The sequence below is a fragment of the Myotis yumanensis genome, unplaced genomic scaffold (assembly GCF_028538775.1).
Source record: "Myotis yumanensis isolate MYYU_CA2020_CCGP unplaced genomic scaffold, mMyoYum1.0.hap1 SCAF_19, whole genome shotgun sequence".
NCBI classification, from domain to species: domain Eukaryota; kingdom Metazoa; phylum Chordata; class Mammalia; order Chiroptera; family Vespertilionidae; genus Myotis; species Myotis yumanensis.
In genome coordinates, this window is record NW_027223770.1 from 24,197,141 (window position 1) to 24,225,041 (window position 27,901).

The following is a 27,901-nucleotide window of genomic DNA, read 5'->3' on the forward strand; positions in this document are numbered from 1 at the left end:
TTTTTGTTAATCCCCACCTGAGGCTGTTTTTCCCTTTGCTTTACTGAGTGTGGGAGGGAGGGGGGGAAAGGAGGGGAAGATAGAGAAACACTGATGTGAGAGAGACACATCAACTGGTTGCCTCCGACGCTTAAACACTGAGCACACCAACCAGGGCCGTTTTTTTTATTATGATTGTGGTAAAATACACATAACATTTAACATCTTAACCATTTTTTAAGCATACAGCTGAGTAGGATGAAGTATTCACATTGTTGTACAACCATCACCACCATCCATCTCCAAAACTCCTTTCATCTTGCAAAATAGAAACTCCCTAATCCATGAAACAATAACTCCGTCCTCCTCACTGCCCTTCCCCCACCTCCTGGCAACCACTATTCTAATTTCTGTCTCTGTGAGTGTGACTACTCTAGGTACCTCATCTAAGTGGAATCATATACTATTTGGCTTATTTCCCTGAGCATAAATGTGGACCTGCGTCTTTATGAGGGTGAGGATGAGAATTTAAAATAGGCCCGTGGTATTTGCACCAAGCTATCTCCTGTCTCAGGAGGACTGTGGCAGCCAGTGACTCCCTACACACTCCACCCCGACCTCGAAATGCCCCTTTCCCTGCAGCTTTCTAAAGAGCCTTTAGAATTTGCATGCATCTCACCGAGGCTGAGACCAAGGACAATTCCTGAGACACCGGGCTGGTGACAGCCAGGGTAGAGAGCTCCCGATAAAAAGCACATGATTTCAAATCCACACACGAAAAGGCCTGCAACTAAAGAGCTGATCATCGAGCCGCAGCACACAGCCCAGGCTCCATTAGGTTTTTAATTGTGTGCTGATGACTCTGGAAAAGCAGCTGTTCCCACAATTAAAACACAAAATCTAAAATATATATATATATATATACACATATACATAAAGAAAAGAGCAGCAGGGTTCAAGACGGTCCATGTCTTTCACATTCAACCAGAGTTCAGGACACAGCAGCACACACAGCCAGGCGCTTTGTGGAGCCAGCATCCTCCGGCTCCCCTTCAAGGAGCCGCTTTCGACTCGTAGAAGCCTGGGGGTGGGGGTGGGGGGGGGAGACGAAAAGGGAGAAATGTTCAAAGAAGACCACTGGCTTTTTCAAGATGATTAAAGTTTCCCAATATGCTCCCAGTAAATCTGGAGACTTTCATGTGAAACTTCTAGTACCAACCATTACTGGTTTTCCTCACTGACATCTGAATCCCCAGCACATTCCACCGGACTCAGGCATGCTCATCAAAATGACATTTCTCTCCCTGTGACTTTCCGATCACTCAATGATTTATATATATTTTTTTTAAAAAATAAAATAAAATAAATATATTTTTATTGATTTCAGAGAGGAAGGGAAAGGGAGATAGAAACATCAATGATGAGAAAGAATCATCGATTGGCTGCTCCTGGACGCCCCCTACTGGGGATGGAGCCCACAACCCCGGCACGTGCCCTGGCCAGGAATCAAACTGTGGCCTCCTGGTACATGGGTCGACGCTCAACCAATGAGCCACAGTGGCTGGGCTCAAGGATATATACTGACAGTAAGCAGCATTCACAGCCTCCTCTTGGGTCATCTTTTCCTAAATCATGAAATTTAAAGAGATGACAATACCTTTCACTGGGAGCCCCAAATCGTGCTCTTTTGTGGAAAGACACGTCTTTTTGTGTGTCTTTGTTTTCCAGTTTATAAAATTGCAAGGGGAGAGTGGGAAGAGGAGTGCTATCCGTCACCAAAAGAAGGTGGGACAGGAATGAACAGATATTAATTTATACTTACAAAGAACAATGGGGGAATAAAATTATAGCCAATAAATCACTAGTCACTCACCCACATTTTAAACAAATTTTCAACAAATTTCTATTGGAGCCTCCAACAGAGTCTTTTAATCTTGCCTTGTAGGAGACTTCCTTGAATGACAATCCCTAGCTGTGCTTCTCTAATGCATTAAGCATACTGTTCATTATTAAATCTTCTAAGGGGGCTAGAGCAGATCAAGCTGAAACAAAGTATCTCCTACATCATTCCTAGGTGTGTGTATAGAGAGAGAAAGCAATTTTTATTAGACTGTTCAAACTCCTCATCCTTGCTCACTGGCTCTTATTTAACGACCATCATCTGGAATACCTGGGCTGGCAGCTGGGGTAGAGCCGTTGACTTATTTTCTTCAAAAAGCAAATTTTGAAATTTTCTCTTCATGTCCTCATCCTGTAAAGAAATGGAAAACATAAGTCGCCTATGTTGGAGGGAACGCTCCGAGGAGGATGGGGCCAGGCAGCCCCCGGAAACAGAGAAGTGGGCACCGACGCCGGGTCTCTCAGGTGCGTGGCTCGCCCTGGCTGAAGCTCTGGGAGGGCGAGGACCACGTGCCTCCCCCGCGTAGTCTAATCAGCAGGCAGCGCTCCATCAACACTGGCTGAATCAAAACCACATGCTTCAGAGCTCTTGGCGGGTCAGAGAGAACCACAGGCCTAAGCAGTCAAAAGACTTTCAGAACCAGCATCCCAGATCCTGACTGAGATGGCAATCAGCAGGCCGGAGGCTGGGGCTGACTGCACGCAGCTGCTAAGTCTTTCCGGGAGGTTGCTCCCCCTCTCCCTGCCAACACGCGGCCAGTTCCTGGGGCCACCCTGACAAACCCACCCAGCACCCTGGGGAAATTCACCCAGCAAGTGCTATACAGCTCGCCATAAGGACTTCAAGCCCACGGTATCCAGAGCTTGGGTCTAATGGAAAAGGAAAACCCTAGCTGGTGTGGCTCAGTGGATAGAGGGTCAACCTAGTGGATAGAGGGTCAACCTATGAACCAGGAGGTCACGGTTCGATTCCCGGTCAGGGCACATGCCCGGGTTGGGGGCTCAGTCCCCAGTGTGAGGCATGCAGGAGGCAGCTGATCCATGATTCTCTCTCATTACTGATGTTTCTATCTCTCTCTCCTCCTCCCTTCCTCTCTGAAATCAATAAAATTTTTTAAAAAGACTAAATGCACGAAGAAATGAAACCACACTAGAATGTCCCTCAGATGGCAGCTCGGCAGTGCAGCCAAACAGCTGACCTCAAGCCTACTTAGGCCTGTTATTTAAAACAAGTCATCAATTAGCAATAATATGTAAAAGAGCTCTTTACCTTACCATATCACAGGCAGTAATGTGTATCCGTAAATGCCCTTTCTTTGAAATATCCACATCTATTCAGAAATACTAACTGTAATGTGCCTCAGGGGCAAGCAGGACGGGACTCCTCTATTTCAGGAAGGGAGGCAAGAAGTGGATCTAAGGGATGCTCCCCAAACTGGCTCCTCTGCTGATGACAAAACAGACCAGAACTCCTCTTCCGAGGGCTCAGTCCAGGGCCAGACCCGCCAGACCGCTTGGCTTCTTCAAGAACCCTGCATTTCCCCCAAAGAAAACCGAAACCAGTGGTTCTCAACCTTGGCTGCACATGAGAATCACCTGGGCATCTTTTCAAAATCCTGATTTCTGGGCCTCCTCCTCCGGAAATTCTGTTTCTTTGTTACTAATGTTGTGGCCTCACCCCATCACAGAGAAACAGAATTTCCGGAGGAGGAGGCCCAGAAATCAGGATTTTAAAAAGATTCCCAGGTGATTCTCATGTGCAGCCAAGGTTGAGAACCACTGACCTAAACTATCACTAGCAGGTGATGTCCGTGGGCCCTCTGCCTCCTTGTCCTCATTCCATCTTCACTCCGCCTTTTGTTGCCAAAACAAAGTGCAGACAAAAGAGAATTCAAGTGAGACCTCTGAGGTCAGTCAGGTTGAACTTCGCCTTTACCTCAGCTGTTCATAACCGTTTTCTTTCGAGGCGAAAAAATACAAGAAATATAGGCTGTTCTTGTTCATAAACCCCGGGGAGATGCAAGCCCCGTTCCCAGGCCTAACTAGGCAGCTCCATTTTTTTTTCCCAAGACTTAACACAGCTCCTCTACTTCCACATCTATCTCCCCAGGAGTCTCCCTATGAGGGCACACGGAAAGAGCCCAGGGGCATGTTTTCTTTCTCATCAGAGTTAAATCCCCACATGCAAAGGCACCCTTTGTTTCCAAACTCCTTTTCTCCAGGGCCGCCCCACGGTTTCAAATCTGTGTGGTCTATTAAGTGCTAAATCATCTGACAGATTTCTTCTGGGGGGGGGCTGCTGTTTCTAAGTCAACATCCCAAACACATATATCTACTTTTTAAAATTTTTCTTTTAGCCCTAGCCGACTTGGCTCAGTGGATAGAGCATCGGCCTGCGGACTGAGGGGGTCCCAAGTTTGATTTCGCCCAAGGGCACAGGCCTGGGTTTCAGGCTTGATCCCCAGTAGGGGGCGTGCAGGAGGCAGCCGATCCATGATTCTCTCTCATCATTGATGTTTCCATCTCTCTCCTTCTCCCTTCCTCTCTGAAATCAATAAAGAAATATATTAAAAAATTTTCTCTTGAGGATATGTTGCTCTGCCGAAGCCGGTTTGGCTCAGTGGATAGAGCGTCGGCCTGCGGACTGAAGGGTCCCGGGTTCGATTCCGGTCAAGGGCATGTACCTGGGTTGCGGGCACATCCCCAGTGGGAGATGTGCAGGAGGCGGCTGATCGATGTTTCTCTCTCATCGATGTTTCTGACTCTCTATCTCTCTCCCTTCCTCTCTGTAAAAAAATCAATAAAATATATTTTAAAAAAATAAATAAATAAGTAAATCTTAAAAAAAAAAAAAAAAAAAAAAGGATATGTTGCTCTCAACCTGAGCTGACCAAAGCCAACCTGTTAGGTGTGGCGCGTTGGAAGAGCAAAAGAATGGGAACAGTCTTCCCAGAATCCCAGAGGCACACCGCTGAGATGGATGGTTAAGTTCTCCACCCCACAGGGATCAGAGAGACCCAACAAAAGTTCCTAGAAAGGGTATGGCTGTGCGGAATGGAACCGCACTGAACAGGAGACCCGACATCCGTCAGGAAACCTGCCCGATGCTGTAGCTAATTCCTAAACCAAAGATCACCCCAGCGGAGCCACAAAGGACTCCAGCCCCTGCAGCTGCAATGAGCTCATCGCAGAACCGCATGGCAGCTGAACTCCCAGCAGGGACGCAGGGGTGATGCACGCTTGGAAGGCGCAGGTGACAGCCTGCACTGAAGGCGTGCTTACTCTCCATGAACAAGTGGGGTCCTTTCTATCCAGCCACTTGGGCTTAAGAAATAGATTCTTCCCCCAGGGAAGCTGCCCTTCCCCTCCAACACCTGCTTCCTTGATTTAAAGTGGGAGAGGCTGGAATGCAGCCCATCCCACCTGTTTGGGGGAGAGGGTTTGAGGGAAGAGGGGAGCACAGCTGGGGATGAGATTCCGCGTTAGAGCAACTTCTCAAAGGCACACAGCCAAACCGCGGGCCCAGGGAAGCCGAGTGGAACCAACACCGGCCATCAAGGGAGCTTGTCCGTCCAAGAGCCACGAATCGAGTTTAAAAAGACTGCACGCAAACACCGCACAGAGACACACCCACACATATGCATACCCTCACACACCTAAAGCTTAATCCCCAAACTGCAGGAAACAGACCCAAAACGAAAGTGCTGTGTTTGCATCCTCTTCCTCACCTCTCAGACACAGTTCAGGGCTGCCCGCGTATTTCATGCTACGCGGCAACGCCCAGACCCACCTGAAGCCACGGGTGTTTTAAAGCTTCTTCTGTCGTAAGACGCGCCTTGGGATCCACTACCAACAACTTCTTGATGAGGTCCAGCGCTAAAAAGCAATAAGCCACGGTGAGACAGGCAAATGCATCGAATCAGCAAAACTAACAGCATGCTAGAATCGCAGGCCAACATGCAGGAAGGAGAGAGAGGGGCTGAGGTCAGCGAGGAGTCAGCAGGTATGGTGGGCAGGGTCCCCTAATCCTCCTCACGCTCTGTATTCATCAGAGTGCTCTGAGAACAGCAGGAATGACCATCGCTCCCTGCTCTTACCTCTCTGTTCCTTCTCTCATTGCTGGATTCAAGTTCAAACTAATTAAAGCTGAACTCACTCCCAGTTCTAAGACACTCAGGATGCAAGCCCACGCTCCCTGAGACGCACAGATTGATGGTGAGAGTTCCTCAGGCTCCTGGAACTGCAGGCAAGGCAGACAGAAACCTTGATGGCCAGCAACAAGTGGAGGCCGGCTTGTGTACTGCAACAATATTATTCCTTAGACCAGCGGTTCTCAACCTGTGGGTTGCGACCCCTTTGGGGTTCGAACGACCCTTTCACAGGGGTCACCTAAGACCATCGGAAAACACATCTATAATTACATACTGTTTTTGTGATTAATCACTATGCTTTCATTATGTTCAATTTGTAACAATGAAAATACATCCTGCATATCAGATATTTACATGACGATTCATAACAGTAGCAATATTACAGTGATGAAGTAGCAATGAAAATAATTTTATGGTTGGGGGTCACCACAACATGAGGAACTGTATTAAAGGGTCGAGGCATTAGGAAGGTTGAGAACCACGGCCTTAGACACTGACATTTAACACAGTCAACTATGTTGCAGTTATTTGTCATTTAGTTTTACTTTGCTACTGTTTTCTTTTGAGAATTACAAAGTTGCGCATGGAAGTTCTTAAACACAAAGTAACTAGTGACACTTCCTCTTACAGGCTTATTTACTCAAAGGAAACCTTGTAACTAAAAAGTTACTTGTGCCCTAACCGGTTTGGCTCAGTGGATAGAGCGTCGGCCTGCAGACTGAAGGGTCCCGGGATCGATTCCGGTCAAGGGCATGTACCTGGGTTGCGGGCACATCCCCAGTAGGGAGTGTGCAGGAGGCAGCTGATCGATGTTTCTAACTCTCTATCCCTCTCCCTTCCTCTCTGTAAAAAAATCAATAAAATATACTTTTTTAAAAAGTTACTTGTGATTTTGCCCACTTAAATCGGTACCGGGCACTTGTGTGCATTACACTTAACCCTTACAAAAACCCTTTAAGGTAGGGGTTTATTGTGTCCCCTTTACAAATAAAAAAAAAAATGGAGACTCGGAGAGTTGAAGCAACTTGCCTCAAGTCCCACAGCTGGGAGGAGCAGACCCAGGACTTGAGTCTCCATCTGCCTGGCTTTGGAACAACTTCTGCCGCCTCCCAATCGGTGCAAAACAACAGGAAGTAAGAACAGAACCGACAGGAGACAAACATAATGGAATTCGAAAAGAAACCCTCCCGCCACAGCGCGCGCGCGCACGCATTGAAGCAAACCATGAACTCTTCACCCTTTCGTGTCCATACCCTCCTCGGAGACCTCTGCCCAGATTTCAGGAATGAAGTTGTATTTTCCACTGGTGATCTGGTCCTTCAGTGGCACTTGAGTCTTATGCTCAGAGAAAGGTGGGTACCCACTAAGGCTTCATACCGGGAGAGAGAGAAAGGAAAAGCAATCAAGTGGTATTCTCCGTGGCATTCGGATATATAGACTTATTTCTCCCTCCCCCGCCCGCCCCCCCCCCCCCCCCGCCAGCATAATGAAAAATTCCATTTTTCTATAAATCAATGGTAAAAAAATAAAAATAAAAAAAGTGACCTAAATTAAACACAAGCCCTCTAACCTGGACATGTTTCTGATTTCACCCAATTAACTCCAACCAGTCTCGGAAGCCATGGTTTCTTACCAAATAAAAAGAATAACTCCTAAACTCCAGCAGTCTACAGCACGGTTATATCCGGCAGTCCCAAGGGAATTAAGAACCTCGGGGGCCAAGTAAGTCGGGGGTACCGCACAAGGTTTTCATGAGAGAGGTCTCCCCCAATATCTTGGACTGCCCAAAGTCAGTAATCTAAAATCAAAGACAAAAAGGGATCGGTTTTAATGACAGCATAAAATGAAAAGATTACTCTAGCCTGCCAGTCCCCAAAGACAGGCGGGTTAGACCAGTTTCTACCCTACAGTTCATGTCTGCTGCTAATCTGGAACCTACAAATTCGTGTCTAATTCAAGGCAATTCTGAGCTTTTCAAGTTATTTAATTTTGCTTATATGAAAAGTCCTGAGCCAAGAAATCTCCAAGGCCCAGGCTTTATGCCAACTTATCTGTGTTCTCTGTAACCTTGCAGAAGGTTTGTAACTCCTATCACAGACACTCCAGGATTCTGATTAGTTATGCATGGTTCCTCTTAGAACCCAGTTTCTCAGCCTTGGCTGCACACTCGAATATCTGAGGAACTTGGGGGGGGGGGGGGGGGAATGTATCCCTGGGTGCCACCTGCAGAGACCCACAGAAGCAGCCTGGATGTCATGATGGTACTTATTCATTCATTCATTCCTTTATTCATTCATTCTAATCAATAAGAGATTCCAAAGTGAAGCCAGGTTTGGGCAGCACTGCCTCAGATAGAGGGAAGGAGAAGATGGAATGTGTGTAATTTACCCTCCAATTAGATAACTCCCCCCACCCCCAAACATAAAGATGGCTTGTACACAGTGGAGGTCAACAAATGCTCATTAGAATCTGGATTAAAACAATAAATACCACCTGCGCTGTAAAAATAATTGCTAAAAGGGGAAAGATCAAATTCTCAACCTTTTTATGCTCAGACTTTGTACCTGATGAATCTAAGAGTTTCTGAACAAAAATCTATTGGAATGGCCACATACAGAACATACATTTCTCACCTTTATAAGACAGTCCTCCTTTTGAGACGAGAGCAGAACATTCTCCGGCTTTAAATCCCGATGTATAATACCGTTTTCATGAAGGTACTACACAGAAAGGGAGGCATGGTCCTTAATTTAAGGAGTATGCATGTGAGGAGAGACAACACACACAGCACATACATCTCACATTAGGGTGAAACTGTAAGCCACGTTACTCACAAATATATTTCCCCAAATCGCAGAAAAACTCCTGGGCAGAAGGGGTGAGTGTTTACAAATTTGTTTCCCAGAAAGTCTTTAAAAAGTTCAGAAATGAAAAAGGCAACTTATGACAGCAGGTGGGCATTTTACTTCTCTTTTCAAGATAATAAAATAACCCTTCAGGTTGGCAGAGACATAAGGTGTCAATTTCAAAAAGGAAAATATAAATTGGTGATATAAAATATTCTGAAGACTGTATTATAAAATAAACTATAAAAGTTCCACCAAGATGAGACATTTGGTTATCCCAACCCTGAGAATAATATTCCTAAAGGGAATCTGTAAAGTGCAAATTGTAAGTTTGTTTAAATACCCAAAGGTAACAAATTCGCCAAAGTGAGCCATTACTTAGTCTTCTTAAACTCTATATGCTCTGGAATACAGATGCTCCTTGACTTACGATGGGGTTACATCCTGATAAACCCGTAAGTTGAAAATATCTTAAGCTGAAATGCATTTAATGAACATAACCTACCGGACATCGAGCCTAGCCTAGCTACCTTACATGTGCTCCGTTGGGCAAAAGCATCTCAACACCGCATTTCCTGCACAGAGTAGGTCTGCAAGGGGAGAAACCTTGGCTGAGAAGCGCCACGACCAAATTTGGTTTGAGAAAGGGTGCTCTTCAAAGCAGGCAGAATGCCACCAGCTGTTCCTCCACTCGGCTCTTCCATGGAATGAAGAGAAGGCAGCCGACCTGCCTGGCCGCTGCAGGTAGCAGATGCTGCGTGTGAAGGGAACACCGAGGACCAGCCACGGGGAGCGATCAGAATGTCACCATCACCCCAACTTGCCGGCCCTGTCCTCATACCCGCTCCTCTCCCAGCAAGAGGTACGGGGGGGCCGGGCTGTGGTGACTCAGTGGATTAAGCATCGCCCCATGGACCAGGAGGACCCAGGTACAATTCCCAGGTAGGGCACTGGGTTGTGGGCTCAATCCCCAGTAGGGGACTGGGGGTTGGGGGGGGTCTGCAGGAGGCAACCAATCCATGAGTCTCTCTCATCATTGATGTTTCTCTCTCCCCCTTCCTCTCTGAAATCAATAAATATGTGTTTTGTTTTGTTTTAAAAAGAGAGGTAAGGGGAGATTCTACAAGGATCAGGCAGAAGTAGCGATCAAGGCCCCTCCAAGCTCAAGAGAAGACACGGGAACCACGTGTTTATTTCTTTAACTCCCTTTCTTTCTCTCTCAAGCTTCACAGCAAGAGCTTTCTCATCTGAGTCAAAGGGGGAGATGTTTTTGCCAAGAACAGAACAAACAACACACACACACACACTCTGTTCTCCAGGTTTCCCCCTCGCTCCCTCGCTTTCTGACCGACTCAGGGAGTAGTTCGCCGACAAGAAAGTAGGCTGCCGTAAGCACGGGGGCTCCTTACCTGTACGGCCAGGAGCATCTGGTAAAAATACAGTTTGCACGTCGCTTCTTTCAGGCGCCTGTTCCCTGCCACCCTGTCAAACAGCTCGCCCCCTTCCATCCTGAAACACACGGCACAGCAGGGCGTTCGTGCCCGGAGGGAGCCTCACTCGGGTGGACGACAATCACAGAAACAAAACAAACTCATGAAGACAAGCCCAGAGTTGCCGTTTTCATTCACCCTTGACTCCCGTTGTCAAGGCAATGAGGTCAGAAGCTTCATCCACAAGGAAGATGTCCCCAGTGGATACTAAGAAACCAGGGAAGATGGGGAGAGGGTGCAGTGGGCAATGCAGACCCTGGGAGAGCTTTACAAAATCTGACTCACGCCCTAACCGGTTTGGCTCAGTGGATAGAGCGTCGGTCTGCGGGCTGAAAGGTCCCAGGTTCGATTCCGGTCAAGGGCATGTACCTGGGTTGCGGGCACATCCCCAGTAGGAGGTGTGCAGGAGGCAGCTGATCGATGTTTCTAACTCTCTATCCCTCTCCCTTTCTCTCTGTAAAAAATCAATAAAATATATTTTAAAAAATAAAATAAAAGCCCACTCTTTTAAAAACAAAAAAATCTGACTCAGTGGAATCAAACCCGGGACCCTTGAGTCCGCAGGCTGACGTTCTATCCACTGAGCCAAACCAGTTAGGGCTGGAGTTTGCGTTTTAATCACACTCCCAGTTAGATTCCGAGACTGGCATAGAGCAGCAAGCAGGAGTAGACAGTCAGATCATCAGGGGACTAAAGCCCAACTCCACAACTTCCCAGCTGAGGCACTTTGGGCAAATTCTGTAACCTCTCTGATCTTGTTTCTGCCTCTTAAAAACAGAGAGAAGAGCCTAGCTTGGTGTGGCTCAGTGGTTGAGGGCTGACCTATGAACCAGGAGGTCACGGTTCGATTCCCGGTCAGGGCACAGGCCCGGGTTGTGGGCTCCATCCCCAGTGGGGGGTGTGCAGGAGGCGGCCAGTCAATGATTCCCTCTCATCGAATGGGGTGTCATTATCACCCCATTTAACACCAGGAAAATGACTCGGAGAAGTCTAACAGTGGGCAGTCAGCTCCTCACCTGCAGAGTGGGATTCGAACACAGGCCTCAGACCGGGGGCCTGGGAACTCTAAGCCACCTGCCTTTGGACACACTGGAGGGGTTTCCGATACGGGATGAAACCCCTCAAGCACTTTGTGGGCCCCACCACCACCACACCCATCTGTCCAGGGTCCCCAGGACGAGAAATGCAGGCCAGCGTCAGTCTTTAAATAAGCATTGAAACTGGAACAGATTAAGAAGCTCACTACTTACAATTCCAAAACAATATAAAAATCTTCGGCATCAAAAAAGTCTTTAATCTTGATGATACAAGGCTAAGGAGGGAGAAGAGGGAAAGGAGTGAGAAGCTCCCAAGAGGAAAAAACCACCAGAGCAGGACTCCCAGCAACTGCCCAGAGAGTCGGGGAGGCCGAGACCAGGCATTTGGCCCCGTCCTGGGACACTTTGGTGAAGTTCACGCAGGGGAGAGGGCAGAGCAGAATTAATCTGGCTCCTCAGTGAGGACGCACACGGAACTCGCCACCCCGCCAAGTTAGCAAGGGACTGGTTCCCGCGTCACACGTAAGGATGGCACCCAGGAAGGCAGGCCGGGCTCCTCCCAGCCCCCTCCTCAGTGCCCCACAGCACAGACACGCGAGGACATCTCATAATCCGGAGGAGCCTGACAGGGAGCATGAATGGAAAGCAGGTCCGCTGGGTGCCCGCCATGCTGCCAGGCGGCGGGCCGCTCAGCTCTGCACAAATGGAACCACAGGGGGACGTTACAGGAGCCTCCCATTTTCAAGGAGATCTGAAAGTTAAGAGCTTTGCCCTAGCCCAGCGGTTCTCAACCTGTGGGTCGAGACCCCTTTGGGGGTCGAACAACCCTTTCACAGGGGTCGCCTAAGACCATCGGAAAACACATCTATAATTACATATTGTTTTTGGGATTAATCACTATGCTTTCATTATGTTCAATTTGTAACAACGGAAATACATCCTGCATATCAGATGTTTACATGACGATTCATAACAGTAGCAACATGACAGTGATGAAGTAGCAACAGAAAATAATTTTATGGTTGGGGGTCACCACAACACGAGGAACTGTATTAAAGGGTCACGGCATTAGGAAGGTTGAGAACCACTGCTCTAGCCAATTTGGCTCAGTGGACAAAGTGTCAGCCTGCAGACCAGAGGGTCCCGGGTTGGATTCCAGTCAAGGGCATGTACCTCGGTTGCGGGCTCCTTCCCGGCCCAGGCCCTGGTCAGGGCGTGTGCAGGAGGCAACCAATCGATGTGTTTCTCTCACTTCAATGTTTCTCTCTGTCTTTCCCTCTCCCTTCCACTCTCCCTAAACATCAATGGGAAAATATCCTTGGTGAGGATTAAAAAATAAATAAATAACTGAAATGAAATTTAAGAGATTTACTATGTCTTCTGTTCAAGAACTAAATCAGTGTAAATATCACATAATTACTTAATCATGAAATCTTTGCACAGTATTATCCTTTCAAAAGTTCAGGGTAAAGCTCTTTCCAGCTGCATGACAACTAAACACACATATGGGTGCATATGTACACACATGTACACACCCAATTAAGGAACTCATGTTTCATGCTAACTTTATTAGACTGAAATGCTTTGCACTCCTCCCATATTTTGAGATAAATGATTTTAAGAATGGGCCATATTTCACAGAAGTACTTACATGATTTAATTTTTTCAAAATTTCGATTTCTGTTTCAACATTGAGAGCTGGATCCTTTGATAAATAAGATAGCATTAGAGTTTATTATTAACAATAATAATAGCCAATATTTAGAAAAGGTTTACAGTTAAACTTAGTGAAGTAACAGCTGCCTGAGTTCCAAACCCATCTCTACTCATATAGAGAAATCAAGGCCTATAGATCAATCATTGAAACATCTCACTTAAAATCACTCTGTAAAGTGCATGGTGAACAGGAAGCATTCAAAAAATGACCAGGCTTTATCCCAAGCTCTTTACTTAAAAGGATAATGTCACATAAGCCACATAATCCCCAAGCGAACTGGTTTCTATAATTATTCCCATTTCACAGATGGAGCAACTGAGGCTCAGAGAAAGGAAGCCAATTGCTCCAGTTCCCACAGCCAAAAACAAGTATGTCCACTGTTCTCATGCTTACCTGGTAAATTCTGCTTGTCTCATTAGCTGTGGAATTGTTTGCAGTCATAAAAATTATAAAACAAAACCACTGACAAAAAGGCTATTTTATTAAACTATATGAAGAAACTGTCAAGTCAAATATCTCATAATAGAACAGACGTAGGTTTCCATCTCAACTGCAGGCTGACATATTTATTGAGACTTTTAACTAGAGGAAGGTTCAGGATACTGAAGTTGTTCTCCATTACAATTCCGAAAGGATGAATCAAGTTACTCAACCTCATGGGCTACACCCTCCACAAGCAGAGAGGAGATAGAATTACATATTTATGTAAAATGGACTTCAGCTAAGAAACCCAGATGTTTAATTTTAAAAGCCTGCCCCTTCCTGTAAGCCGTTAAACTCATTACTAAGTCAGGGTGTGCTCTGATGACAGAGAGGTCTAAAAGAGTTCACCATGATTTGAAAGATGAAATTAAGAACTAAAATTTTGCTGCAAGTCATTAAGAATCTGGTGGGTATTTTCTTTCTCCCACAAATGGGAAACAAATCCAGAATCACAGGGGAAAAGCTCTATAACAAAGTGAACACAGAAAGGAAATTCCTCTTGCTATGTGAGAATGGCATTGTTTTGGGGGGGGGGGGGGGGGGTAATTGATCTTTAAAGAATTTTAAAGAATAATAGCCAGAAACAGCTGGCCACAGAGGAAACGTGATTACGGGTCACATTGTACATTACTTTGTGGAATCATGTGTTGAAAGACCAATAGATTTGGCCATTTCACTCACGCAGTAAAAGTGTATCCCATAAAATGAATGGCTAGCAAATCAAGAGACTATTAAAATAATTTAATTAAGATTTTTTAAAATCTATAAACAGGAAGATATTCATTGCCACATTTAGCGGGAAGAGCAAAGAATTAGAAATTATCTAAACGACCAATCAGAGAAATGGTTGAATACATTATGATAAAGCTGATGAACTAGAGACTTGACCATGAAAAAGAATGCATTAGGGAAACGTTTATGCCTTAATGCTCATATGGAAAAGCAGAATAGAAAACTGTATATACAATGTGATTTCAACCATCTAAAAACACGAATTCACATGAACAAAGACTAGAAAGGAAAAAGAAAACTGAAAACAGCTGTGGAGTTACAGGGGTGGGGATATGGCTGGATGTTTTTCCCCTAATTTCCTTTCATTTATTGTAAAAACAGTCTTGTGACAACTTAGAAGGAGGGGAAAAAAAAAAAATCAACTTCCTGCTCGTTCATTATGTACAACCAAGTATCTTTTGGAACCAAATTAGAAGTTTCTAGAGTAGTTGAATACACTCAAAAACTGTCAATGTTCCTTCATGCAAATTCACGTATCTGAGCAGTAAATTCTTCCTGACACGGAAAATGACCGTTCCAAAACTATTCTGGGAAATGAAGAATGTTAAGCAGCAGCTGAGTAGCCAAACACAGGTACTTACTACTTCTCTCTCAGAGCCAATAGCAAACTTCCTTTTGCTGATGATCTTTATGGCTACTTTCTTGCATGTTTTCCTCTCAAAGGCTAGCTTCACCTCCCCACAGGCACCGCTACAAGGAAAAACAGAGAGAGTGACTGTGAGACTCTGTTTTTCATCAAGAGACCCACCACTCCCGCGTTGGCCTCAACGATTATGAGATAAAGGCGGTCCAGCGCTTGCTTCGCAGCACATGCGCTAAAAAAACTGGAACAACACAGAGAACATTAGAATGGGCCCTGCACAAGATCTCTCCCTCTCTCACATACTCTCTCTCTCTCCATCTCTCTCTCTCTCTCTCTCTCTCTCTCTCTCTCTCTCTCTCACACGCGCACACACGCAGTCCATATACAATCCTTCCACTGTCCCTATTTATCGAGAACACGGTGAAACCTCACCAACCTAGCACATCAAGGGCATAGGTAAATGTGGACCATCCAGCCCTAACCAGTTTGGCTCAGTGGATAGAGCATCAGCCTGTGGACTCAAGGGTCCCAGGTTCGATTCTGGTCAAGAGCATGTACTTTGGTTGTGGGCACATCCCCAGAAGGAGGTGTACAGGAGGCAGCTGATGGATGTTTCTCTCTCATCGATGCTTCTAACTCTCTATCCCTCTCCCTTCCTCTCTGCAAAAAATCAATAAAATATATATATTTTTTTAAATGTGGACCATCCAACATCAGGTCAGCTCCAAATTCCACTTTTCTTGAGCTGAGACAGACTTGTCTTACTGTCACTTCAGATGGTAAACATCTAATTAAGACACTAACAACAAATCGGAGAGAAATGATTTATCTCAGAGATCAAACAGCAAACAAAAAAAGACCCAGTCAAAAATGAGGGCCTGAACAAGCTACAGCAAACAACATCTGCAGATTACTTTCATCGATGCACTTCCTGATTTTGTCTTCAAAGAAAGTGCTTAAGTAGTGGATGCCATGAATGACACCCTGAATAAAATCACAATACCTAAGACACCAAAAGTATTACAACCTGCTTGCAAAGGTTTGCAATTCATTGGGATACTATAATAGAGGAGAAAACGCTAACCTAGGATACCCCTCCATACAGAGTTAATTCGACACAGGCTCTGTTCTCCAAAGTTTGGGGTCAGCCCAAGGTCATGCCTCCTTAAGTACCAATCATTCATTACCGTATGAAGTAAACCATCATAACTATTATGGGTTTAGGGTGGTGTGAAGGGTTTTCCATGACATTTTTTTTATTGTCTATTGTATATATACAGACTAGAAGCCAGGTGCACAGCCTGGCCTGCGGGGATCGGCCAAAACCGGCTCTCCGACATCCCTTGAGGGGTCTGGATTGCGAGAGGGTGCAAGCCGGGCCGAGGGACCCAACGGGTGCACGATCAGGGCCAGGAAGGGACCGCAGGAGGGCTCCAGGGCTGTCCGGTCCTTCACGCCCAGTCCAGATCGGGCGGACCCCAGCAGCAAGCTAACCTACCAATCGAAGCATCTGCCCCCCTGGTGGTCAGTGCGCGTCATAGCGACTGGTGGAACGAACAGTCAGATACTTAGCATATTTTATTATATAGGATCATAAAATGTACCATTGTAATCATTTTAAAGTGTTTTAATTCAGTGGCATTAAGTACATCTATAATGGACAACCATCACTCCTATCTATGGAAACCCATACGCACTAAGCATTCACTCTCCCATTCTACCGTGCCGCTAGCCCCTGGCAACCACGGATCTGCTTTTTGTCTATGAAGTTGCCTAATTCAAATCTCTCATTAACAATATCATATAAGACAAACAAACAAACAAAAAAACAATAACATCATACAATATGTAGCTTTTTGTGACTGGTTTCTTTCATCTAGCATGTTTTCAAGGTTCATCCATGCTGTAGCATGTATCAGTATTTCATTCCTTTTTATAGCTAGACAAGAGGCCTGGTGCACAAATTCATGCACGGTTGGGGTCCCTCAGCCTGGCCTGCAACTGGGGGCGATCAGGGCCATCTTGCCCAGTCCCAATTGGGGCCGGCTGGCCGGGGGGAGGGACCGCAGGAGGCTGGCCAGCCACAGGAGGTTGGCTGTGGGAGCGCACTGACTACCAGGGGGCAGCTCCTGAGTTAAGCGTCTGCCCCCTGGTGGTCAGTGTGAGTCATAGCTACCGTCTGGTCATAACGGTCGCTTAGGCTTTTATATATATAGATACTATTTCATTGTTTGGATATACCACATGTGTTTATCCATTCCCTTGTTGATGGGCACTTGGGTTGTTTCCACCTTTTGGCTATTGAGAAAAGAGCTGAAATGAACATTCATGCATATGTTTTTGTTTGAACACCTGTTTCCCATCGAGGGGGGTGGGATCTACCTACAAAGGGAATTGCTGGGTCACATGGTAATTCTGTTTCACATTTTGAGAAACCACCCAATTATTTCCTCCAGTGGCTGCACCATTTTACATCCCCACCAGCAGTGTCTGGGGGGTTCCAATTTCACCACATCCTCACAAACACTTATTATTTTCCATTTCTATATTACGGCCATCCTAGGGTGTGAAGTGCTATCTCATTGCGGTTCTGGTTTGCATTTCCCTAATGACTAATGAGGCTAAACATCTTCTCATGTGGTTTTCGCTCATTTGTATATCTTCTTTGGAGAAACGTCTATTTCATTCCTTTGCCCATTTATAAATCGGGTTATCTTTTTGTTGTTGAGTCGTTAAAGAGTTCTCTATTCTGGATACAAGATCCTTATGACATACGATTTGTAAGTATTTTCTGTCATTCTGTGAGTTGTACTTCACTCTCCTGACAATGTCTTTTGATGCACACAAAAAGTTTTTAAATTTGGCGAAGTCTAACGTATCTATTTTTTCTGTGGTTGCTTGCGCTTTGGTGCCACATTTCAATAACCACTGCCAGATCAAAGGCCATGATTTCTTCTTACGGTTTGATAGTTTTACTTCTTACACCTAGGCAACCAATTGATGCGTCTCTCACACTGACGCTTCTGTTTCTCTCTCTCTCTCTCACCCTCCCTTCCTTCTAATCTCTAAACATCAATGGTAAAATATCCTTAGAGGAGGATTAACAAAATAAATCAATAAATATTGGAAAATGTTCAAGTCCTTTTCCAATTCCCCTCCTGCTGCAGCTAACAGTCACCTTTTGCCCAAGAAATCTTCCCTGAGTCCATTGGAATGTCTATCACAGGACAACATACACTACTAGCACGATGGGGGGCGGGGACATGTCAAATTCAGCCAATCAGAGGTTTTCCCTGGAATCAAAGGCTGATGTTGGGAGAGAAACAGTGCTCTCTGCTGTGGTTTCTGGAAGAAAGAACACAGGAACGTGGAGTTCCTGGAAGCCATTTTTCCTGCCACACAGAGAGAGCAATTCTATATGAGGGCCACAGAGAGCAGCTGAAGCAGGGGAGGGAGACAGAGCCCCTGGCAACACGGTGGGAGCCCTTAGATCTGGCTGCAGACAAAGCGAAGTGGATCATCAGAACTCAAAGGATGGCATAAAGCTCAAAGGCCTCCCGGTCGAGCCATGCCTGAAGTCAGCTGTGCCCCCGTATTTCCCAATTACAAGAGCCAATAAATGTCTTTCTTTCTTTTGAGAGAGAGGAAGGGAGAAAGAGAGAGAGAAACGTCAATTTGCTGTTCCGCTTATTTATGCATTCGTTGGTTGATTCTTGCATTTACCCTGACCTGGGATTGAACCCACAACCTTGGTATATCAGGTCAGACAATGCTCTAACCAACTGAGCTACCTGGCCAGGGCCAGAAGAGCCAATAAATTTCTTAACTGACTTATTTAAGTTTCTGTCAGCTGATACCTGTGAGAGGATTTGTATTGAATCCTCCCTTAGGAAGAAAATAAGAGTCCCACATATTTCTTACGGGTGGACACAAATTTGGCTATGAGCTTCCAAGCAGCCAAAGCCAATATGAAAACATGATGAGATTTACTGAATTTAATGTCCATAAACGAATATATCTCCTACAGGTGGTCCTATAGAGGACACTGTGCTCTATAATAGAACTGTATAGTATGTGAATTATATCTCACTAAAACTGCTTTTAAGAAGTTATTACAGGTAAAATTTAGAAGGAAAAAATATTCATTTCAATCGATCATTATTAAGTAAATCAATAACACACACATCTCTTATAAACTAGTGGCCTACAATTATGGCTGGAATGGCTCAGATGGTTGAGCGTTTTCCTGTGCATTAGAAGGTTGCTAGTTCGATTCCTGGTCAGGGCACATTCCTGGGTTGTGGGTTTGATCTCCAGTTGGAGAATGTACAGAAGGCAACCAATTGATGTTTCTCTCTCGCATTGATGTTTCTCTCCCTCTCCCCCTCTCTCTCTTTCTCCCTCCCTTCCTCTCTCTAAGCATGTGAAAAATAATAATAAAATAAAACCGATGTTTAGAAAAAAATAAAGTACAATTTCCATAAGAAAAGAGAAAATTTACCTTCCAAGAGTTTTTGACATGATGTATTGGTCTCTTAATTCCTTGGGATAAACTGATTGGTCATCCACAGTCAGGTCGAAAAATACAAAAACTATTTAAAAGAGAGCAGAAATGGGTCTCATTAATTCATTAGATAAAGAGAAGGTAAATGGTCCTAAATTTTAGTAAACATGGAATACAAGGCAATTGTTTTAATTACATTTACTAATTAACCCCAAAGAAACCATTTAGGTAGGCTAAATATCATGAAACCCATTGAAAATGATGACAAATGTCATTCTTCAATGGAGATACACAGCTTCCTTCTCACTGTAGTGCATAAAATCCATGCACAAACACTAATCTTATTCCTTGAACTCCACTGAGCCAAACCAGCTAGGGCTAAACTATGAACTATCTTAATGGACAGCATATGACTTTAAATAAAATTATTAAACCAATGAAACCTTAGGAAACCTGACCTGATAGAACTTTTTCATAATTTAAAAATGCAGCAACGCCCTAACCGGTTTGGCTCAGTGGATGGAACGTCGGCCTGCGGACTTAAGGGTCCCGGGTTCGATTCCGGTCAAGGACATGTACCTTGGTTGCAGGCACACCCCCAGTAGGGAGTGTGCAGGAGGCAGCTGATGGATGTTTCTCTCTCATCAATGTTTCTAACTCTCTATCCCTCTCCCTTTCTCTCTGTAAAAAAAAAATCAATATATATATTTTTTAAAAATGCAGCAAGGACTGAGTAGAATCTTGAATGCTAACCTACATACTTTTTTTTTTTTTTTTTACCTAAGCCATTTTCTGCAAAGCACACAATGTCAATTTTCCTTTTATTTGGGAGGAGAAAAACCCAACAGCCATAAGATCATGGCTCACCTGCCGGGGCCAGTTTGGCTCAGTGGATAGAGCATCGGCCTGTGGACTGAAGGGTCCCAGGTTCGATTCTGGTCAAGGGCATGTACCTGGGTTGCGGGCACATCCCCAGTGGGAGATGTGCAGGAGGCAGCTGTGATCGATGTTTCTCTCTCATCGATGTTTCTAACTCTCTATCTCTCTCTCCCTTCCTCTCTATAGAAAATCAATAAAATATATTAAAAAAAAAAAAAAAAAAAGATCATGGCTCACCTTTGTTATTCCACACGGACAGTGCAATCTCAGAATTGTTATTCAGAGGAAGGCGGCGTCCTCTGCCTACCAGCTCTCTGTTCACGAAGGTTCCGTTCCCACTGTGGTCTTCTATGTATGCGATGTAAGAGTTTTTCGGTCCCATCTCCTGAGACAGAGGACATTTTATTTCCAAGTGTTTGTTTTTTTTAAGTTTCCACAGTGAGGACTAGATGACCAGCTCTCCCAAATACGTGGCTACTCGTCACCTACCCTGAAAATGCGAAAGTGCTTCTTGCTGTAAGTCCGGTATTTATCCGTTCTTTTCAGCAGTGGTTCGTCGAAGCAGTATTCACAGCTTCGATCCCTCCCGAACCAGTAGCTGTCGTTGACGCACTCTGTAACACAGAAACACACACCAGGGGGCTGTGGGGTGTCATCTCTCAAACACCTTCAAAAATGGCTCATAAAACCCACGAGTAGGAAAACAGACGAAGAAGGCAATCAAAATGATAGATGCCGATCAAGATATTATCAGATTAAAATGAGGGGGTGGGGGAGAGAAGAAACATAAATTTCCAACAATGAACTTAATAAATGATGCCCTAACCCAGTGATGGCGAACCTATGACTCATTTTTTTGGTTGATTTTTCTTTGTTAAATGGCATTTAAATATATAAAATAAATATCAAAAATATAAGCCTTTGTTTTACTATGGTTGCAAAGATCAAGAAATTTCTATATGTGACACGGCACCAGAGTTAGGTTAGGGTTTTTCAAAATGCTGACATACCGAGCTCAAAAGGTTCGCCATCACTGCCCTAACCGGTTTGGCTCAGTGGATAGAGCGTCGGCCTGTGGACTGAAGAGTCCCAGGTTCGATTCCGGTCAAGGGCATGTACCTTGGTTGCAGGCACATCCCCAGTAGAGGGTGCACAGGAGGCAGCTGATCGATGTTTCTGTCTCATCGATGTTTCTAACTCTCTATCCCTCTCCCTTCCTCCCTGTAAATAAATCAATAAAATATATTTTTTTAAAAATTACATATGCAACCACTTCATGCCCATAAAGATGGCTACCGTCTATTTTTCTTAAGGAAGTAAGTATTGGTGAAGATGCAAAGCAACTGGAACTCTCACGTATCCCTGGTGGGAATGTAAAACCGCACAGCCAACGTGGACACGTCTGTGGATCTTCAAAAAGTTCCACCCAGCCCGGCCGGTGGCTCAGTGGTTGAGCATCCGCCCAAGAACCAAGAGGTCACCAGTTCAATCCCCAGAACCGGTGGACAGAGCGTGCAAGGGGCAGCCTCCCCTGGAAGGCCTGCTCCGACCTTTGCTCAATTAGAAGGCCCCTCAGGCAGATGTGTGCAGACCGGCAGAAAGAACAAGGTAGGAGGACGTGGACCAGGAGCTCTGGGAGACAATGAGAGGCAAGAACCCAAAGAAGGAAGGGCCCCTCCTCTTGGGAAAGAAAAAGGGATTGCGGATGAGAGGTGTACGGGGAGAGAGGAAGAGATACACGGTTTTTGACATGTGAGTTGGAAGTTCAATTAAGTTCTTTTCTTTGCCAGGATTCTAGACCTCTTCCAAGTTCAAGCTCACTGGCCTCTAAGGCAGTGGTTCTCAACCTTCCTAATGCCGTGACCCTTTAATACAGTTCCTCATGTTGTGGTGACCCCCAACCATAAAATTATTCTCGTTGCTGCTTCATAACTGTCATGTTGCTACTGTTATGAATCGTCATGTAAATATCTGATATGCAGGATGTATTTAGGCGGCCCCTGTGAAAGGGTCGTTCGACCCCCAAAGGGGTTGCGACCCACAGGTTGAGAACCGCTGTCTCACAGGATCCTCTATCACTGAAAAATTAAGGGCATCTGGGAAAAGTTAACCCATCTCTCCCTTTGGTCCCATTCAATCCCAACGTTTGGTTGCTCTCGCTCACCTTTGCTTTGAAATGATTTCCCCGTTTCACAGATGGAGACTGTGCGGCTCAGAAAAGTACCATCATTCGCCTGAGGTCACAGAGCTAGAGACAGAGCTGGGACTTGAACTCGTGTCTGATTGCAGCACCCTCACCCTTTCCCCATCCCCCCAGCTATATATTCTCTCTTATTTCCTTCCCACGCCAGCATTTCTAAAAAACATGTTTTCAGGGAGGAGAGGGGAAAACATAGATCAGCTGCCTCCTCCATACCTCCTGCTAGGGATCAAGTCCACAACCTGGGCATGTGCCCTGACAGGGAATCCAACTATGACCTCTGGGTGCATGGGAATACGCTCAACCGACGAAGCCACAGTGGCCAGGACACCACTCAAGCATTTTTTTTTTATTATTGATTTCAGAGAGGAAGGGAGAGGGAGAGAGAGATAGAAACATCAATGATGAGAGAGAATCACTGATGGGCCGCCTCCTGCATGCCCCCCACGGGGGACCGAACCCACAACCCGGGCATGTGCCCCTGACTGGAATCGAACCCAGTACCTTTCAGTCCGCAGGCCGACCCTCTATCCACTGAGCCAAACCAGCTAGGGCCCCACTCAAGCATTTTAAATAGATCTCTTTCTCTCTCTCTCTTGCTACCTTTTCTCTTACACTCATTTCCTGCTGCAGCAAGCTTTCCTTGGGCTCCACAGGCCCCTTTGGCTGCCAGCTAATTTCATTACCTTTCTTACTCCACTCACTTCTTCCGTAATGACTCATGAATAACATGGGTCAAAAGTCTAAAAGTTGTAGGTTCAAACCATTCTTCTACCAACTCCTGGCTGTATGACTGTGAACAAGTTCATCGATTTCTTTCTAAGCCTCAGTTTGTTCTTCTGTAAAATGGAGATAAGGATTAAGACTCTCACAGGATTATTTTGAACTTCGAAAAAGATAGTCCCAACACCCCACCCAGCATCAGCGGGGTAGAAGCTGTTTTCGTGCAGGGACGTGGACAGATGATGGCACAAGTTCAAGTCTTAGCACAGGTTCCTATAGTCCTGGATCAACGGTACAGGCCCCACAACCCGCAGTGTCTTGGGCTTTCTGCTGCCACAAATATCTGTAATTGCTTTTTCTGAACACAATGTTAATATTACACTACAGAACAAAGGGTCTTACCAAGATTGGAGAATCCATCCTGCAGGGCCCATAATCGCGCCCAAGGGGCAGGGACCGGCTCCTCCGGTTCTTGGTCCTCAGGAATAGAATACAGTTCCTGAGTGGACACTGTGTCTAAGGAGCTCAGCGTCCCCGAGCTGGAGTGAGAGGACTGGCTGGACGTTGGCACTGTGCTGGTGGAGGAGCTGGATGTGCTCTGGGACTGCGAGGAGGGGCCTGGTGTCTGTGAGGAGGGGCCTGGTGTCTGTGAGGAGGGGCCTGGTGTCGGGGAGAAGGTGCCTTGGGACTGCTGATGCTCCCCTTCCGTCTCCTGAGACATCACCGCCTCAAAAATAAGCGTCCAACAATAAGGTGGGTTCCCAGGAACAAGGCTGAAAGTTCAGGGGTGAAGGATGAGGCCCTGGCAGGGTAGCTCCGTTGGTCAGAGCATCATCCCGATGCCAAGATTGCAGGTTCGATCCTAGGTCAGGGCACATAAAAGAAGCAACCGATGAATGGATACATAAGTGGAGCAACAAATCCAAGTTTCTATCCCTCTCGTTCTCTCTCTTCCCCCCTCCCCTCCTCCCCTCTAAGTCAATCAATCAATACATACTTTTTTTTAAAAAAAGTGAAGGGACAGCCATTTGCCGATCGCCTCAGGCAAGGGCTGGACTAGCGCCTCCCCTGAGGACTGAAGTTTTCCCACAGCTGATTTCCACAGCCAGTCGGCCTGGTGGTCAAATCCCTCTAGTGTTAACTACAACAATTAAGGCTTGGCTAGAACAAGACTGCGCACAGAGACCACAAGGGGGTGCACCAAGAAAGCATAAAAGATGCGGAGACAAAAAAACATGACAGAAATGGAGGATATGGAGCTAAGAATCGCAATTTTGAGGGCTTGCCATAAATTTGTGCAGAGCCTCACGAAAACTAATGAGACCCTCGATGCTACGATAAAGAAATTAGAAAGTAAGCATACACGGACTGAAATAAAGAATATTATACCCAATAGCAGACCAGAGGAGCACAAGAATCAAAACAAAGATTCGACAAAAAACACCCAATTGGAAAAGCAAAATGAAAAAAGAATCCGAAAGTGTGAAGATAGTGTAAGGAGCCTCTGGGACAGCTTTAAGCGGACTAATATCAGAGTCATTGGAGTGCCAGAAGATGAGAGACAGCAAGATACTGAAAACCTATTTCAAGAAATAATGGCAGAAAACTTCCCCCACCTGGAGAAAGAAATGGACTTACAGGTCCAAGAAGCGCAGAGAACCCCAAACAAAAGGAATCCAAAGAGGACCACACCAAGACACATCATCATTAAAATGCCAAGAGCAAAAGACAAAGAGAAAATCTTAAAAGCAGCAAGAGAAAGAGGCTCAATTACCTACAAGGGAATACCCATACGACTGTCAGCTGATTTCTCAACAGAAACTTTGCAGGCCAGAAGGGAATGGCAAGAAATATTCAAAGTGCTGAATACCAAGAACCTACAACCAAGATTACTTTATCCAGCAAAGCTATCATTCAGAATTGAAGGTCAGATAAAGAGCTTCACAGATAAGGAAAAACTAAAGGAGTTCATCACCGCCAAACCAGTATTATATGAAATGCTGAAAGGTATCCTTTAAGAAGAGGAAGAAGAAGAAAAAGGTAAAGATACAAATTATGAACAACAAATATGCATCTATCAACAAATGAATCTAAGAATCAAGTGAATAAATAACCTGATGTACAGAATGAACTGGTGACTATAATGAATCAGGGACATAGAAAGGGAATGGACTGACTATTCTTGGGGGAAAAGGGGTGTGGGAGATGCGGGAAGTGACTGGACAAAAATCATGCACCTATGGATGAACTCAGTGGGTGGGGAGTGAGGGTGGAGGGTGGGGTGGGAGCTGGAAGGAGGGGAGTTATGGGGGGAAAAAAGAGGAACAAATGTAATAATCTGAACAATAAAGATTTTAAAAAAAAAAAAAAAAGTGAAGGATGAGCCCTAGCCAGCGTGGCTCAGTGGATAGAGCGTCGGCCTTTCGACTGAAGGGTCACAGGTTCAATTCCAGTCAAGGGCATGTTCCTTGGTTGCGGGCACAACCCCAGTAGGGGGTGTGCAGGAGGCAGCTGATAGATGTTTCTCTCTCATCAATGTTTCTAACTCTATCCCTCTCCCTTCCTCTCTGTAAAAAATCAATATATTTTTTTTTAAAAAGTAAAGGATGAGCATATTACAATGACAAAAAAAAAAAATCCAGGGCAAGCATGCTCTGCAAAAATTAAATTTCTAACAGTCTAGTAGACATACAGTTCTTCTGGGCTGAGCTTTTCTTCAGCTCACTTTCACTAGATCAGTTTTTCGTCCGAGAGCCACAAGCCACAGAGGAAAGAAATTAAAAAATTACTTGAACGCTATAAATAAGTAAGGAGCTATGAAACTGAGTTGAGGAGGGGGAAGAGACTTATAACAGCTTATATTTGCCCAATCTTTAAAATGTAGAAATGAAGCCTAAAGTGTATTCATTCATACAAATCAACACTACCCTTAAATGCCATATATGTTTCGAAAGAGAAAGGAGAAGGGTCTGGTGGTTTGGGATAGAAGATGGGCAAGGAGACACTCATTTGCTGCACCGCTCCAGGGGGGATATTCACTTAAAAGGTCACTGATGCCCCTGGTCCCCCAAACCAGCTCAGGAGGTAAGGACCACGTTCTGTTGGTTGAGTAGAGACATTCCTTAACAGCTAAGTGCTGGGCCACAGAATGAGGCAGAACACAAAGAAGCCGGCCATCAACAGCCCCATCTAGCCTTTTGTGATGCTAAGTAACCAGAGGCTCACCTTTTCCGCATCCTAAGAGGCCTGCCAGCCCTTCAGAATCTTGCAGGAACCATTCTTTGAGCCACAGGAGACCTTAGCAGAGGTTCCCCACCCTGGCTTTAGAATTAACTGGATGGACAGTTGAACTCTGAGAACCAAACCTACAATACAGCCAAAGTAACTTTCAACCCCTAACTTGAAATCCCCACTCTGATTCTTTTTAAAAGACACTTTCTCTCCTGATCCCCACACTCAGACTACTGGAGGAGAACACGGTAAGCTTTACTCACACTGACTGCATTTACACAACTTTCCAGATACAAAGGTCCTGAGTTTTCCTTAAAGCACACCAGGAAGGTGATGCCACTCGGGCTGCACTAACGCTACCTCAATCAGGCCGTGCCCGTCCTTCTGCAGTTTTGGAGCAAAACTTCTCTGCCCTGAAAACTGGCGAAAAAGACAGCGTGTCAAGAGGTAGCCATCATCGAGTATGAGAAATAAGGGTAAAAATCAGGTGGGACCCACACTGGCCACAGCCATGAGAAAATACAGTGAAGTAGTTAGAGGCAAATAGGTCCGGAGGCAGATGCCCGAGTCAGATCTTTGCATGACCTTCAGGTAGATCACAACCTCGAGGAACCTTATCTGCTAGAAGTGGATACTGAGGATTAAATGAGAAGGTGCATGCATGCTCCTCCCCAGCAATGCTTGATGATTGGGAGAACAGAATTCCAGTCCTAAGGAAGCCAACAGCACCTTACAAGTGCAACACAGTTTCTTTTTCAAATACAGTAACCTAGTCCCACGGAGGGCTGGTGCTCTCCTGCCCTTTCCTCCCCACCCCATTCCACACCCTTACTTAAGGACACTTTGCAGGGAATCCTCCAGCACAGGTTGGTGTGTTTCCAGTTCCTGCAATGCCTAGTAGCTAAGAGTGAGTTCTCAATAGGTATTTTTGAGATTGAAACTAACGTACGGTAATCATTAACACTTACAGAAAGAACTCAGCTTTGTTGCTGCTTAGCCTGCAAATCTGAGCCAATTCCAGCTTGTAAGCAAACAGGGGAAATGAACTTCACCTGGAAGTTCATCTACAAAGAAGGAAGAGAGTCGCCCACGCGTTTCTTTCCTCCCCCCTCCGGGCCCGAGCTCAAAAAGAAGACACTCGGAAGCTCGGGAAATTGAGCTCGCACTAAGACACTAAGGACGGGATTCGAACCCCCACGACGCACAAGGGACGTTCCCCACGAACACTCACCGCGTGAGCCCACCTGGAGCCACACACTCGCTACAGCTGTAGCTAGCGGCGTGGCGGCTAAACAGATACAAACTCCACCCTCAACCAATCAAAACACCCCTTCGCCTCTGCCGGACCAATGAGGAGCAGCGGAAGTGGCCGTCCGAGCGTGGCCTC

The 27,901-nt window shown here is 45.5% G+C and overlaps 1 protein-coding gene across 1 annotated transcript; it reads right to left on the reverse strand.

The window, feature by feature from the left end:
• Positions 1–161: 161 nt before the first annotated feature.
• On the reverse strand, positions 162–27,817 carry CHEK2 (checkpoint kinase 2). The gene is given in 16 exon segments (XM_070400269.1): positions 162–1,060; positions 2,150–2,230; positions 5,669–5,754; positions 7,283–7,398; positions 7,663–7,760; positions 7,762–7,827; positions 8,663–8,749; positions 10,285–10,384; positions 11,616–11,677; positions 13,054–13,107; positions 14,976–15,084; positions 19,479–19,569; positions 20,598–20,745; positions 20,850–20,974; positions 23,686–24,145; positions 27,746–27,817. Coding segments are annotated over 15 exon segments (1,632 nt in total). The 5' UTR covers positions 24,005–24,145; positions 27,746–27,817; the 3' UTR covers positions 162–970.
• Positions 27,818–27,901: the final 84 nt, after the last annotated feature.